The 16,391-nt window shown below is 42.5% G+C and overlaps 1 protein-coding gene across 1 annotated transcript in view; it reads left to right on the top strand.

Annotated features, from left to right (window-relative positions):
- The first annotated feature begins 5,873 nt into the window (after window positions 1-5,873).
- Window positions 5,874-16,391, top strand: part of TMED10 (transmembrane p24 trafficking protein 10) — a 31,828-nt gene continuing 21,310 nt past the window's right edge. The window contains exon 1 of the mRNA XM_008516481.2: window positions 5,874-6,380. Within this exon, the coding sequence (XP_008514703.1) occupies window positions 6,156-6,380 (225 nt within the window). The 5' untranslated portion in view covers window positions 5,874-6,155. The remainder of the gene's footprint in view (window positions 6,381-16,391) is intronic.

Raw genomic sequence — 16,391 nt, 5'->3', positions numbered from 1 at the left:
TAAATTCACTTAAAACCCACAAAAGTTGTATTATGAATATAAGTGAGGGCAGGAAAAGACTACCTGGGAATCCAAATCTTAGTGGAGTGGGAACTAATAAATACTATATTTTTTCAAGTGTAATGACAATTATGTGTGAAAACTGGTCTGCAGTTAGGAGCTGTCATTTCTATTCTCAGTGTGATGAACCCTCACACTGACTCATCGTACGGCTTGAGGCAAGTCACTTCACAGCTTTGGACCTCAGCTTCTCCATAGCAAAAATGGCACTGAAAATACTAGATAGAGGAACTAGCGTTTATTGAGCAACTGCTCCATGTTGATGTGCTAAGTGCTCTATATCATGTTGTATTATTTCATTCATTTAACAAATATTTATTGAGCACCCACTACATACAGGATGTTATGCTTGGCCTCAGGAATATATCAGGCATGAAACAAAGACCTTGCTCTCTTAGATCTTAAATTCCAGTAGGGCTGGGTGATAATAAACAAGAAATAACAGAGTACTCTCGAATAGTGACAAGTGCTATATAGATAAGAAAACTGGATCATGTGATAGAAAGTAATCTGGGGCAGGGTTACTTATGCAAGGTGGGCTCACTAGGAGGTGACATTGGAGTTGGGACCCGAATGACAAGGAGCAGCCTGCAGAGTTCAGAGTTCACAGGTCAAGATCTGGGGAAGAGAGCTCCAGGTAGACAGTAAATACAAAGGCCCTGAGGCAAGGAGGAGCTTACACTGTTGGGAAGACCAGGTGACTACAGGAGAGTGAATGAGTGGGTAGTGGGAGGAAGTGATCACTGGGTACGAAGAGAGTAGAGACATAGGCAGGAGTCAGACCACAGTGGCCTTATTATTGGGGCTTTATTCTGATTGATCTGATTTTCATTAAAAAAAATCGCTTGTGCTGTATTAAGGAGCATGATTATAGTGGGGCAAGAATGGGAGCAGACGGTTGTCTTGTCTAGGTGAGAAAAGCAAACTTCTTCTATAAAGGGTCAGATGGTAAATATTTTAGGCTTTGTGAGCTACATAAGTTCACACATTCTTCTTCTCCTCCTCTGTCTTGCTCCTCCTCCTCCTTCTTTTTTAACAACCCTCTAAAAATGTAAAAACCATTCTTAGCTTCTGGGCGATACAAAAACGGGAGGTTGCATGCCAGATTTGGCCTGCCTAGCTGGGCAGTAGTTTGCCAATGCCTTGCTTAGAGAGAAGTAGCAACTGATTGGAATATATTAAGGACACAGAACTGGTAGGACTTGCTGATAAACTTGGCTCTGTGTGGGGAGAGTGTAGGAGAAAGAGGAAACAAAGATGGCCCCAGTGAAGAAGTCGAAGTTGGTGTCATTTACTGAGATGGGGAAGCAGCAGATTTGGGAGTGGGGGGAGAGGGGAAATGAAGAGTTAAGCATGAGTTGCCCATTAGTCATCCAAGTGGAGAAGTCAAGTAGGGAGCCTGATATAGACTCCGTAGTTTAGGGGAGAGGTCAGGTCTGGAGATCCACATGTGGGAGTTATTGGCCCATGGATGAATTTAAAGTCATGAGACTGGATGAGATCACCCAGCATGCAGCGCGCAGGTTCCAGGACCAGGTCCTAGGAGAGTCTAGAACTTAGAGGACCCATAGAAGAGGTCCTTGGAATCACTCTCTGGGTCAAAGAGTACAGCACATGACAAATATTGCCAAATTGCTTTCCAAAAGCGTCTTTTGTATCTTCACAGAACCCATCTTGTTTTAGCTATTTAAACACACGCTGTGAGTGGCACTGTACACACAAATGGGCAGGGACACTGGAGTTAGGGATCCTTGACTGCTCATGCATTGGAGCTGGGGAGCCTCAAGCCACACTTGAGGATTATGAGGGTTAAAGGAGGTGTCGAGAGGACCGAAGGGCTTCAAGGACTCCCAACCATGGAATTGCCCAGCAAGCTTATTGCAATTGCAGATTTTTTTTTAAAAGAATTTTTTATTGTGGTCTAAATAGTTTATAACATTGTGAAATTTCAGTTGTACATTAATATTTGTCAAACACCATATAAATGTGCCCCTGCACCCCTTGTGCCCACCCCTCCCCCTACTTCCCCCTGGTAACCACTAAATTGTTCTCTTTGTCCGTTAAGTTTGTTTATATTCCACATGTGAGTGAAATCATATAGTATTTGTCTTTCTCTGTGTGGCTTATTTCGCTTAACATGATGCCCTCAAGGTCTATCCATGTGATTGTAAATGGGACGATTATGTCCTTTTTTATGGCTGAGTAGTACTCCATTGTATATATCTACCACATCTTTATCCAATCATCAGTCGTTGGGCACTTGGGTTGCTTCTACGTCTTGGCTATTGTGAATAATGCTGCAATGAACATAGGGGTGCATAAGCCTCTTTGTATTTTTGATTTCAAGTTCTTTGAATAAACACCCAGTAGTGGGATAGCTAGGTCATAGAGTAATTCTATTTTTAGTTTTTTGAGAAATCTCCGTACTGTTTTCCATAGTGGCTACACCAGTTTACATTCCCACCAGCAGTGGATGAGGGTTCCCTTTTCTCCACAAACTCTCCAAAATTTATTAGCAAATGCTGATTTTTAATAAGAGGTTCAGATTCACTGTCTGGGGTGAGGTGTGTTTTAAACATTTTCCCTCTCAGACAAACAAAAGGTTGCGAAACCTGTGGCTTAGGGATATACTGGGTAGAAGGTGTGTCCTTGTGACATCTCTTCACCTCTAGAGGCTCCGGGGGCTCCAGGAATCTGGCTGGGGAAGTTTCAGAATGACAAGAGGACAGAAGACTGTTAGGCCAGGAAGAAACATTTTCTCTAGTTGTGGGACACCTTCCACTTGCTCTCCAGTTCCGAAGGAGGACTTTTCTCCACACAGATGTAAAATGGTTCCTTCTTTAATGCAGATGCAGAGGTTAAAAGTTTGGGTTCCCTAGAAGTTTCTACTCTGCCCTCTAGTTCCACAGCATAGAGGGGAGAATGTTTTTTTCTGTGTCCCTATATGGAAACAATAGATTTTTCAATCAAAAAAAGATATGCATATTGTTGGTGAACCTGAAATCGTACGGACACTTTAGATATATTGCGGATTAAATAAATTTGTGTGAAAATAGCTAGGGAATAATGGAGGGAATTTGCTGTTAGGCCTTCTGCTAGGAACCAAGGAATCAACCCTGCATTCACTGAAGCATTATTTATTGTGCCTTCTAAGTGCTGGGCACTATTTTAGATTCAGAAGACAAAGCAGTGAACAAAATAGACAAACATCTCTGCCCCTCACAAAACAGATATCCTAGTTAGGGAGACGGAGTAATAAACACGATAAATAAGTGCAGTGGTTCCCCTTTACCCGTGGGAAACACGTTCCAAGACAGCCAGTGGATGCCTGAAACGGTGGATAGTACTGAACCCTATATATACTATGTTTTTTCCTATACATACATATTTGAGGTGTGATAGCAAAATGAGCATGAATTTCTTTTCCCTTCTTCACAATTTCATGGATAGATTTGTTCTTACCATAGAGCTTAGCAACCTCAGCAAATGATTTTTTTCTTTCCTTATTGAGAACTTTCACCTTTTCACTTAAAGGAAGTAGTTTATGGTTTCTCTTTGGCATATCCGAATTGCCAGCATCACTACTCTTGTGCTTTGGGCTCATTATTAAGCAAAATAAGGGTGACTTGAACACAAGCAGTGTGACACCGCTACAGTCAACCTGACAAGAGAGATGGCTACTAAGTGACTACTGGGGGGTAGCGCACACAGCGTGGACACGCTGGACAAAGGGATGATTCATGTCTTGGGCGGACTACTACTTAGAACGGCGGGCAATTTAAAACTCACAAATTGTTTATTTCTGGAATTTTACATGTAATGTTTTCAGACTACAGTTGACCATGGGTAACTTAAACTGCAAGAAGCAAAACTGTGGCTAAGGGGGAACTACTGTAAATGTATGCTGTACTAAGTAGTGGTGAGGGCTAAGGAGGAAACTACAGAGGAGGGAAGCGAAACAGGACAGAGTTGGGGGCCTGGATAAGTGAGAACATAAGATAAGAAAGGACTTGAGAGCTGTGATTTAGGAAAGTAACTCAATTTCTCTAAGTCTCCGTTTTTTCATCTGCAAAATAATAAACAACAGGGCCTTCCTGAAGAAGGCTCAGGCCCTCAGCCTGACTTTGTCACTCTGCTATGAGACTTTGGGGACAAAAGTTCTTTGGTCTCTCAGAACCTAAGTTTCCTCATCTGTTAAATTCACAGACTTGCCCAGTCTATGTCACATGGTTTTTGAATATGTCAAATGAAATAATTAATATATGTAAAAATATTTAAGAACATATAAGCTATGGGGCCGGCCCAGTGGTGCAGCAGTTAAGGTCGCACGTTCTGCTTCTCGGCGGTCCGCGTTTCACTGGTTCCGATCCTGGGTGTGGACAAGGCACCGCTTGGGAAAAGCCATGCTGTGGCAGGTGTCCCACGTATAAAGTAGAGGAAGATGGGCATGGATGTTAGCTCAGGGCCAGTCTTCCTCAGCAAAAAGAGGAGGATTGGCAGTTGTTAGCTCAGGGCTAACCTTCCTCAAAAAAAAAAAAAGAACATATAAGCTATTATATAAACAAGACGGAAATTTAAAGAAAAGACACACACTTATTTTATGGGTTGCAAAGCTCTTACTGACAGTCAGCAGAGCCTCAGGACTAAGAAAAACAATGAGTTAGGTAACTGCTTGGTGCTGATTCCCTGCACTGGCAGGGAAAAGGTCAATGCAAATTATCAGGATGGAATGAGTAGACTAGCCATCTTATCTTAGATCAGGGATAACATAATCAAACTAAATGTTCCTAGTGGACATCTCATAAAATAATTTTTATATGACACTTGTCAAATTTTAAAATGCTTTACAGCTCCTTTATGTTTGTTCTCATTTTGTTTGTGGGACTTTAGCTCCAGGAAGAGAATGAGATGGACTGAAAGGAGTTACAAATACAGAACAATCATTTAAATTACTAAGAGCAGATAGGCCATCTTCTGGGTTTTTCTGTAGATGCTCAATAAATATTAATCAAAGCAGATGATTCCAAGCATAGGCTGTTGTGTATTCCTTTCTCATCTTCATATTTTCTGCAGCCTGGGATATTTGACAGTATCCCAATGGTGGTTTGTTAAATCAATAAACATGTTGGTATACATGCATGGTATAGTGGCTGGCACATAGTAGGTACACAGTAAATATTTGTTAAACAAAAGCATGAACGATTACTGTGTAAGTTTGTTTACTGTAGACTAGCCAATTTGATGCCTAAAGTGTTGGTGCACTTAAAACAAACACTTGCCTTCCCTTGACAACGCTTATCTGGTAAACCGAATTAGGTCCTTCTCTCAGGCTGGACTAAAACATAGTGTTTTATTCAACTTAAACACAAAATTCAAATTTAGTTTGAATATTGCCTAGCATCGTAGGCGCTCAATGTTTGCTAAGTAAGATGCACATTCAGAAAGCAGTTACTCCAGCCCAAATACCCGGCTCGGAGCACGAACTGGACGCACGCCCAGCTCATTCACCAGGCGACCTCTACACATTCTCTGAGGTACGGACCCCCCTCGCCTAACAGCCAAAGTAGAATCTTTCCGTTTGGCCTCTCGAAGCGTTCCTCTAAAGTGCCCAATGTCCCAGCTGTCACCCAGACAGAGCGGTGTCTAGACTGCAAACCGTCAGCCTCTGCCCCCGCCCCGCGCCCTTTGGCGGCCGGTGGGCGGGCCAGCGAAGGGCCTTGTGGCTGTTTCCTATTGGGGCTTGGTTGCTATGGTATCACCGACCTCAAAACTCGGCAGGCACTGCTTCCGGAAGTAAAAGGCGAATTACTTCCAGGGCTGCCCGTACTTGCTATGGCCGACTGAGCCGTCACTAAGCGCAGCAAAATAAAGCTCTTGCGGAAAACTTCCAGACACTCTTATTTAAACACTTTAACTCGTGATATAACGTGTTATCACATCGTTTCTTCCCTTTCAAAAGATTTACAATATAGTCTTCCTCTATTTGCCAGTCTCCAAAATGGCGCCGACGGCATTGGGAGGTCAGAGGTGAGTCACGTGGGCCCTCCCGGTTCCGGCGCGGTAGAGGCCCAGGGTGGTGAACAGGCTCCGGCACCATGTCTGGTTTGTCTGGCCCACAGGCGCTGGGTGGCCCTTGCCCGTTAGCGTTGCTGCTTTTATTTCTGCTCGGCCCCAGCTCGGTCCTCGCCATCTCCTTCCACCTGCCCGTTAACTCCCGCAAGTGCCTCCGTGAAGAGATCCACAAGGACCTGCTGGTGACGGGCGCCTACGAGATCACCGACCAGTCTGGGGGCGCGGGCGGCCTGCGCACCCACCTCAAGGTGCGGCTCTGGGCGGCGCGGGACGGGGAGGACAGCCCGCGGGCGTAGGCCAGCAGAGGCCGAGGATGCGGGGGTTGAGGGGAGGCTCAGAGGGCGGTGTGGCTTCCCCCGGGCGCGAAGGGCGCGCGGTGGAGACCGCCCCCTCTCCCTGCACGTTGGCGTTCGCGGGGCGGGGCGGGGCGCCAGAGCCCGGGGAGCCCATGGAAGGGCCGCGAGGCCTCGGCGGATGTGGTGACAGCTGAGCTGGGGCGGCCTCGACTTCGGGTCGTGGTCAGGGTCCTGTACTAGTTTCGGTCCTAGATACCTTGAACTGTCGCTTCGTTCTCCAAAGAAATCTTTGGACGTTGAGTATTTGTGGAGGTTGGCATCAAAAGACACATTGATACCTGTAGGAAAATAATGGAGGCACTGAAGCTTATTGTGAATAAGAAAACCTGTTATTTCGTGAGCGTTAGCCGCATGTCAGGTCCTGTGCTACCTTACGTATGTTACCATTTAGTTCACACACTACCCTGTGAAGTAGGTGCTGTTAGTCTCGTTTTACGCATGAGGAAACTGAGGCTCAGCGAGGCAGTAGAATAAACTGATGTCAGAGCGGAATTGATTCTTATTTTGGGAGTTAAATAAGGTGAAGGACAAGTGCTACGATCTTACTCTCTCCTGGCTTTTTATTTTTAATTCCTGTGGTTGATTAAATTCGACTGTTGGTCACAAAATGGTCTCAGTCTCTAGTCCTTTCCTTTCTGGTACCCCAGAATCTGGACTTGGCCAAGTTTTATGTAAATTTCGACGATACTCTTGGGTGGTGACAACTACTCTCATGATGCCAGTTTGCGGTTGGCATGACTGAGCCCGATCCTTGAAATTTTATTATAGTTTGATAGCAGTCAAGATTTGACTGAGTTGTGGGTAATTTTATTCGTTCATAATAACGTGTGTTTTGTTTCGTTTAACAGAATGGGTCTTAAACCAAATAAGAAAACATTTTTACTTTTTAATAGAGCTTCAGGTATAATAAGACCATAATTTATGTTTAAGGTATTGGAACCCAGGAGTGGTAATAGATGCAATTTACTAGTACTTGATTTAGGAGATAAAAACTTTTCAGGGCTGTTGCTGAGTGACCTATCCTTTCGTTATTCTCTTCAGGTACCAAACTTCTGTCTGGCCAAGAAAGCCATGATGGCATAATTTTGGAGACTTAGATACAACATTTTGGGGTCATGCTTCTGACTCTTCAAAGGATGTAGTGCATAGAATCGGGGAATTTGAGCAGTGAAAGAGACTTGACTCTCATCTCTGGTATTACTCTTATCTCTGATTTGTATTTATATTGTAAAACCTTTCGGTGGCTCACTGGTGCTCATCTGATGAAGTTTAAATTTCCTGATGTGCTCTGTAGTGCTTTTCATGATCTGTTCCTGAAACTTTATATACTTTGTCACACCCTACTTTGCCTTTTGCACATGAGCCATCTTGAACAGTACCCTAAACTCACTTTTTTCTGAATTGTAACTACTTATTTTAATACCTTGTCTTCTTTATTAGACTGTTGGTATCCTGAGGGCAGGAATTATTTTCATGTTCGTATTTTCCAGGATGTCAAGCATACTGCCTTGCTTCTAGTAAGCAGTTAATAAATACAGGAAGCATAGTGTAGCATGACCTTATGGGAGTTACATCTCTATCCAAGGCTCCTGAAGGGACCTCAACAGCCGGAGTCCGTACATCTACACACCAGCATTTTGCCATCACTCAGTTGTTCTCCCTATGTCTGCCCTGTTCTCTTGCTACTAACCAGTTTAATTGAACTATTCCTGGGGTCCTAAACTCGGATGCCAAATAGGTAACATAAATGAATGAATTGGGCCAGGTATAAGAAGGACAGCAGCAGTAATGATAAATGCTGGATAATTGGGAGTAGTGGAAACTACTCCAATTAATTTGGAGTGGCCAGTACTCATCTCTTGTTGTGGATCTTGTCGGCACATCGTATTTTTCAAATGAAGTCGGAAATCCAGATTTGGATGTGAAAACTGATTTTTAAATGTCACCAACAAATTCAAATTGGTTGTGGCATTGTTTTCAGTTTTATAGAGAAGAGTACAGTCAGTCCAACATTTACACAGTACCCAGATTGAACAGTTATCAGGGTCTCGCCGCACTTGTGTCTTAATTGCTTCCGCCCTCTTATTTTATGCTGAATCGGTTTACGGTAAATCCCAGATATGGTATTTCAGTCCTGCATACTTCAGCATGAATCTCTTAAAAAGTATGAGCATAATCACAATATTATGTGCCTCTAATCACACTGCACAAAATTACCAATAATTCCTTAATGCCAAATTCAGAGTTCTCCACTTGTCTCAAAAATATTTATTTAAAATTAATTTGTTGTATTTCTCAAGTCTCTTTAATCTAGAGCAATCCATTCTCTCTCTTTATTTCATGCTTGTTGTATTGTTGGAGTCAGTTGTCCTTAAAGAATGTCCCACATTTTGGATTTGTCTGTTACCTTGAGGTGTCGTTTAACCTGTTCTGTCCCTCATATTTCTTGTAAAAGGAAGCAGCTGTAAAGACGTACTTAGAGTCCGGTTTATCTTTTTGCTGAGGGTACTTCATGGGTGGTGAGGTGTGCTTCATGTGGCAGAGCACATGGTACTTTTTGTGTCCGTCAGTGCTGCTTATGTTGATCAGTGGGTGCACATGTGTAGTGTCCTACTGCTGCTGTAACAAATTACCATGAACTTAGTGGCTTAAAACAACACACATTTATGTTACAGTTCTTAGGGGTCAGAAGTCCTAAAATCAGGGTGTCAGCAGGGCTCTGTTCCTTCTGGAGGCTCTGGGGGAGAATCCGTTTCCTTGCCTTGTCCAGCTTCAAGAGACCACTTGCATTCTTTGGCTGATGACCCCTTCCTCTGTCTTCAGAGCCAGTAGCATAGTATCTCCAAATCTTTCTCTCTTGCACCCACCTCTCTCTCCCTCCTCTGCTTCCATCATCTCATCTCTTTCTCTGACTCTCCTGCTTCCCTCTTTCCCTTATAAGCACCCTTGTGATAATCTCTTTTATCTCAAGACCCTTGATTTAGTCACATCTGCAGAACCCCCTTTGCCATGTAAGATAACATATTCACAGGTTCTAGGAATTAGGATGTGGACATCTTTTGGGTGGGGGGTGTTACTCTGCCTACCAAGGTGGTAACAGCCTGAAGCCTCCATTGTAAAGCTTCCCACTGATCTTTCATTGATGACTGCTGTGTAAATTTATTATTTCATTAAGGTTGTGAAAGGAAGATTTTCTAATGCTGTTATTCCTTCCATATTTATAAAGTTTATAGTTCATGTAGGAAAGGCAGGATAAATGCAGAATTCATTGCTTCTACTCAGCAGTTTTCAGAGTAAGGCATTCTTGGCCTTGTCATTTCCAATGTAGTCTGAAGAGGTTTTTTTTTTAAGTATTATACTGAAATAATTTTTTGTTTGTTTCAGTATTTAGAGTCATCATTTTTGTCATTTGCATTTGTTCTTTATGCTCGCATGTCCCTTTGGCTCCTATATCCTTTGAGACAATCCTGTTTGGCTTTGATAGCTTCCCTGTTTTGTGGAACAACAAGGTGTTCTAGACTCGTCTTTTGTCCGTCCAACCTCTGACCTGGAAGCAACTATTCTTCCAAGGAGTTCTGGCTCCTTTTTGTGGGGAATGGTATTTTAGGGACCACAGGCTGTCATTTAAAAAAATTTAGTATGCTGTGCAGGCCACGAACACATTTGTGGGCTTGATCCAGCCCCTTAGCACAGTTCACAACCTTTTTCATAACATCTGTTTGCTTAGTTCTGCTTTCTCTTAAAATTTGACTACTCATGGCCCAGACTCTGCCTCAAGGATTCTCTCTGTGGATCACTTCAGCTTCTGAAGTGCAGCTCCTGAGTGCAGGAATCCACTTGGTTCAGCTCCGTTTATATGCCAGGCCACATTCTGTTCTCTGAACAGTCAATTGATTGTCTTTTCTTGGGTCATATGTCCACCCCTAGTTCAAGTGGCTGTGGTTTGTGTTGAGGTTAGAAGAACTGGAGACTTTCTGTAGTGCAAAACCTGGTCAGCTGGGCTTGGCATTTAGTTGTTGCTCTGAATGAGGTAATCTCTCTTAGAAGGATCTTTGTGAATGTAGTGCCTTAATTGACCTAATTCACCTTCCTGTGAAGGAGCACCTTAATGTCCAATGAATAAATACATCAATATTATCATATATCACTCTATGTTGTAGTTGTGTATTTACCCATCTCCTTAGATAGACTATAAGCTCCTCGAGCAGAGACTATGTCTCATTCATCATTGAATTGCTTGTGTCTATTACAGTGCCTGGCGTGTAGTAGGACTTCAACGGAAGGAATGAATGAACAAATGAATTGGCACTGTCCTAGCCTCATGTCTGATCTTTCCTTCCTTCCTTTTCACCTCTCTCCTCCCACTCTTGCCTCTAGCCGTACTGAACACCTTGCAGGTCTGTGAATACAATGTTCTCTTAACCTTGACCAGTCTTTGCCTGTTTGCCTCTCCTGTGTGCTTCCATTACATCCTGTTTGACATGGCACTTTTCATGTAGTGTGGTGCTTACTTTGTGAACTCCTTAATGTCTCATTCGTCTTGTGGCTTCAGTTTAATGTACTATGTACGTGTTGTTGGACAACTGAGTTGAATATTTTAGTCTGAGAGAGCAGCCCTGTGGTGTAGTGGAAAGAGCTTGGATCTGGAGTTAGACAGATTTGGGTTCAAATCCCAGCAGCTCCACCCCTTAAAGAGTGTATGGTCTTGGGGGAGTTATTTAACCCTTCTCCTCGGATCCCTTATCTGTAAGATGGGGATCATAGATCTCATAGAATTGTTAGAAGGACTAATTGAAATGGATTCTTTATTGTGCAGGGCCCATTATGGTGGGCCAGAGATGTTGGTACTCATTCCTTTCCTCTCTATTGAATGAAAATTGAATCTCTAATCTGATCCCTTGCCCCATGTCATTGCAGTGACCAGATAAAGAATATTTTAATGAGAGGAATTCTGAGCATTTTGTTTATGGTTCTCCCATTCATTCAATAAATATTTATTAAATATTTAGTATATGCCAGAGGTATCTGGAGCTATGGGGAGGAAGAGCAGACAAGGTCCTTGAGCTCTAGTGGGGAACAAATAGAAAAACAAGTTAAAAAAATATGTACAATTTCAGGTAGTGATTAGTGAAGAATCAGGCAGTAGCGGGTAGGGAGTGATTGATGGGGTAAAGAGTATTTGAGTGGTCAGGGAAGGCCTTTCTGAACAGAGAGAGAAAGGGATTGAAAGGATGGGTGGGACTCTGCTGCAGGGATTTCTGCTTCAGGCCTGTGTTGAGATGTGTTCTGTGTTGAGATTTCCAATTGAGTTCATCCCATACCACCTTTCCCTACTTGATTCACAAAATGAGGCTAAACCAGGCTAATAGTATCAGATTTAGAGACTTTGCTGCGCAAAAATGAGGCATGAAGTATCAACTGATCATTCCTAGTGAATATACAGGTTTCCTCATTACTTCAGGTCCATAATAATAGCCTGTTGTAGTGACTCAGAATCTCAACTGTTGGGGCCGGCCCTGTGGCCAAGTGGTTAAGTTCATGCGCTCCGCTTGGGCGGCCCATGGTGTCGCCGGTTCGGATCCTGGGTGCGGACATGGCACCGCTCATCAGGTCATATTGAGGTGGCGTCCCATATAGCACAACCAGAGACACTCACAACTAGACATACAACTGTGTACCCCGGGGGCTTTGGGGAGAAGAAAAAAAATAATAACAACAAACAAACAAACAAAAAGGATTGGCAACAGATGTTAGCGCAGGTGCCCATCTTTAAAAAGAAAAGAATCTCAGCTCTTGGTTTTGAATTGAAAAACATATTTTCATTAAGACTAGATGATACAATAATAGTTTAATGAGTTCCAATACCATTTATTATTTAGCATGCTTGTTAATAGTGAAAATTGGAGTATGAATTAATTTTGGGGAATGAGATGAGTTGTTGCCTAAGGCCAGTTTATACCTTGGAAATAGATTGCGGAAAGAGAAAAAGCAATGTGAGGAGTTGTCATAATTATAACCAGAAAGGAAAGAAAAGCCTCATGGTAATAATTTAAGTCATTTGTACTTTTTTAGCCTCTTCCAAATAATCTAATTGGTCTAACATTTTTTTGTTGTAGTCATTTTTCAAGAGTACTAATGATAATTAACAATTCATTTTGCTAAATGAGATTATCTTTTACTTGGATATTATACCCAGTTATGGTCCCAATCTTTCCCACGTAGCTTATTGATGAGAAAGCCAAACAGACCACTTGAAGAGTTCCGCCTTGAATCATAGGCCTATCACAATTTAAGCCTAAAAATTATCAAGAAGCGTTTTGGCAGTTGGGAACCATTGGCTAATAACTGCAGCCCTCTCCCCTCAAAAAAGCTGTAGGAAATGATAGTGTATATATATGCTGTAGTTTTGAGATGATTTTATTTGGAACAGTTCTGTTTTAGCTTGTTATTACTTTGTGTCTCTACTGAGGGCTGATCTTTTTCTGTTGGAAAAAGTATCTCTTTCCAGTTTATATTTGATGTGACTGTTGTCCAGTGAGTCTAGATCTAGAGAAGGGACTGCTTACAATTTGAAATTGCTACACCGTATCTTTATGATGACTTCTGAAGAGTGAGTCTAATTTCTAGGAAAATGGAACAGATTATAAAGGTAATTAAGTGGGGTGCAGTGACTCCTATGCTGTTTCTTGTGTGAATTGCTGACAGGTGGTTGATCCTGAGCCATTGTCCCCATATGCATACGCAGCCTGGCAGCCTAGACAGTAGAGCTCTGTGTGAAATCAGCCAGCTGGCCACAGACCAGAGTTTGGGCTCCCAAACAAGCCTCCAACTTGAGGGAGGTTGATGTCATCTGCTTTATCCTGTGCCCCCAGCCTCATTGTTCAACATAACGTGTGGGAAATCAAGGGACTAGTTGTTAAGAAAAAACAAGGCTTTGTTTGTGCCTAAAAGGGTCACGCTGGAGGTTTTTACCGTAAATAACTTTGGAACAGTATGAAAAAAAACATTTGATCTGGCTTCACCCCCGCAGTAGTATTGTTAGGGCGTCAACTGGTCTTTCGTTCTCATTCCCCTCCCTTCCTCCCTCTTTCTTCCTTCCAACTCTTCTCCCCTCCCCGCCCCCGGTCAAGCATGACGTATCGCCTCTGTTGAGTTAATGTAGCAAATGCTGATAGAAGCAGGAAGAGAGCATCTATCCATTATCACACCACTGCCTGGAAATATTCCACACTTTTCAACACTTCTACAAGCCTCCTTAAGCAAGACTTCTGTGCTGTGTATGCCATTGCTGAATTGTGTTGGAAATTTGAAAGAGTTTAGTGTTGCTAAATGCTGCTGTGGCCTTTCTAAGTTTGACTTTGTTCTAGGTAAAATCTAGATGTGATCCTTTGATTTCGGGGATGCATTTGATGGACTTGGTACTTGCTCTTGTTTGAAGGATCAGTGTAAATTCATTTTATGACCATTAAATAAAGATTCCAGGCCATCAGAGTTGTCCGTATACTTCATGTTTGAGAACAGTGGTGACATATGGTAGCCTTTTGAAAATATTTCTAATACTACTTTTCTAGTCTAAAACCACCGTATCATCAATGATTTGGTGTTCTTTCTGCCTTTTTGTATCTTAGACTAATAGACCCCATGGCTCGAGATTCCCTTGAGAACTCTTACCAAATGAAGCATATAGACCCACGACCGCTGATCATTATATATGCATACATAGTCCTCTTTTCCCCTCCCCCCACACCTAATGTGGTTGGGGCCTTCATGCAGTTTATTACTTAGCAGCTTAACAAACAAACACACACTTCTTTTCCAGGAGTGCTCCCATAGCAGCAGAGGTCAGTCAGCTTGCAGCTTTGGCATACTTAGTGAAAATTTGAAGTTGTAATTTCCTTCAAATAATTGGCTCCTGCCTGCACTCTGTCTTCCTCAGGTTTATAATCAGCCTGTGGTGCAACCCTGAGGATGCAGTGTGTATATATTATTTTAAGGATAACCATCAACCTTGTAGTTCCTGAATGACTAACTCAGGAATCTAGAAACTTCATGTCCCTTGTAGAAGCTCTGTTATACATTGAATAAAGATGAACTGAAACAGAAACACCTACCCTCTTCTCCCTTTGAGCAACAGTGCAGCATAGTAGTTAGACTGAAGGTTCTAGAGTCAGACCTCAGGTCTGTGTTCAAATCACAGTTGTGCCACTTAATAGCTGTAAAGCCTTGGGTATGTTCCTTAACCTCTCTGTGCCTCCTCTGTAACATAAGGACAGTAGTATGTACTTCATGAGCTTATTGTGAGGATTAAATTTAATACAGGTAAAGTGCCTGGAACAGTGTCTGGCACGTAGCAGGCACTCAATAAATGTTACTATTATTGTTACTATTGTTGTTATGATAACTGTTTGTTAGTGGTAAATCAAAACTCCATAAACATTTAAGTCACTAACCATACTTCCAACCTAACAGTGCCAAAGGATGGCAAACTAGATAAAGTACACTGCATAGACTAAACCCAGGGATGATTAGGTCCCGAATGGTGAGTGCATGGAAACCGAGAAAAAGACAGGTAAACTCTCAAGGAAGCAGCAGCAAGATTTAGAAATTGAAGGGATACAAAATGTCTAATAGCAGGTGTTCAATGAAGTGTTAGCTGGTGACGCGGGATAGTATGAACTACAAGATGACTCCAGCACTTCCTACATGTGAAGTCCATACTTTATTCAGATTTCCTTAGTTTTTACCTAATGTCTTCTTTTCTGTTCCAGGATCCTATCCTGGATATGTTACATTTGAGCATGTCTCTTTGGGCTCCTCTAGATTATGACAGGTTCTCAGACTCTCCATGTTTTTGACAGCCCTGTGAGTTTTGAGGAGTACTCGTCAAGTATTTTTGTAGGATGCCCCTCTAATGAGATTTTCTGATGTTTTCCTCATGATAAAACTAGGATTATGGGTTTAGGGGAGGGAGACCACAGAGGCAAAGTGTCATATTCATCATGTCATATCAAGGGAGCATACTATCAACGTGATTTATCACTGTTGATATTGACCTTGATCATCTGCCTGAGGTGGTGTCTGTCAGGTTTCTCCACGGTAAAGTTACTCGTTCTCCTCTTTCCATACTGTGCTCTGTGGAAGGAAGTCACTGTGCAGCCCACACTTAAGAGTCGGGAGTTATGCTTGACCTCCTCGAGGCCGCCGTTTTTACATAAATTGAGAATCTTCTGCATGGGATATTTGTCTCTTCTCCATTTGTTTGTTTGTTTGTTTGATCAATTGTAACAGTATAGATGCATGGGTATTTATTTTATACTTTGAATTACAATCCATGACTACTTTATTTTGTGGCTCAAAATGTTTCAGCTTTGGCTGTTGGGAGCTCTTTCATTTGGCTCCTGTGTCCCTTTGACATACTCCTATTCTTGTTTTTTCTTTTGGTTTGTTTTTGAGCACTTCTTTCCTTTCTGGCACTACAAGATGCTCTGGGCTCATCTTGTATATTTCCTGCTCCAATCTGGGGATCAGCCATTTCTCCAAGGAGCCCTGAGTTTCTTTTTTTAGAGAATGGCATTAGAAACCAAGATCTGGGTAGATAGTATTATTTTTAAGACATCTTTTCCTGGTACTTTTTTTTTTTTAATTGTGGTAGCAGCAAGTGGCCAAAAGTAGTCCCAGCTTTCTTGCAACTTTATTTTTTATTTATTTATTTTTTTTTGAGGAAGATTAGCCCTGAGCTAACTACTGCCAGTCCTCCTCTTTTTTGCTAAGGAAGACCAGCCCAGAGTTAACATCCGTGTCCATCTTCCTCTACTTTATCTGTGGGACGCCTACCACAGCATGGCCTGCCAAGCGGTGCCATGTCCACACCCAGGACCTGAACCGGTGAACCCCGGGCCATTG

This window comes from Equus przewalskii, chromosome 25 (assembly GCF_037783145.1).
Source record: "Equus przewalskii isolate Varuska chromosome 25, EquPr2, whole genome shotgun sequence".
NCBI lineage: Eukaryota > Metazoa > Chordata > Mammalia > Perissodactyla > Equidae > Equus > Equus przewalskii.
Note: the sequence above shows the minus strand (reverse complement) of the source record. Positions and strands in the feature narration are given on the sequence as shown.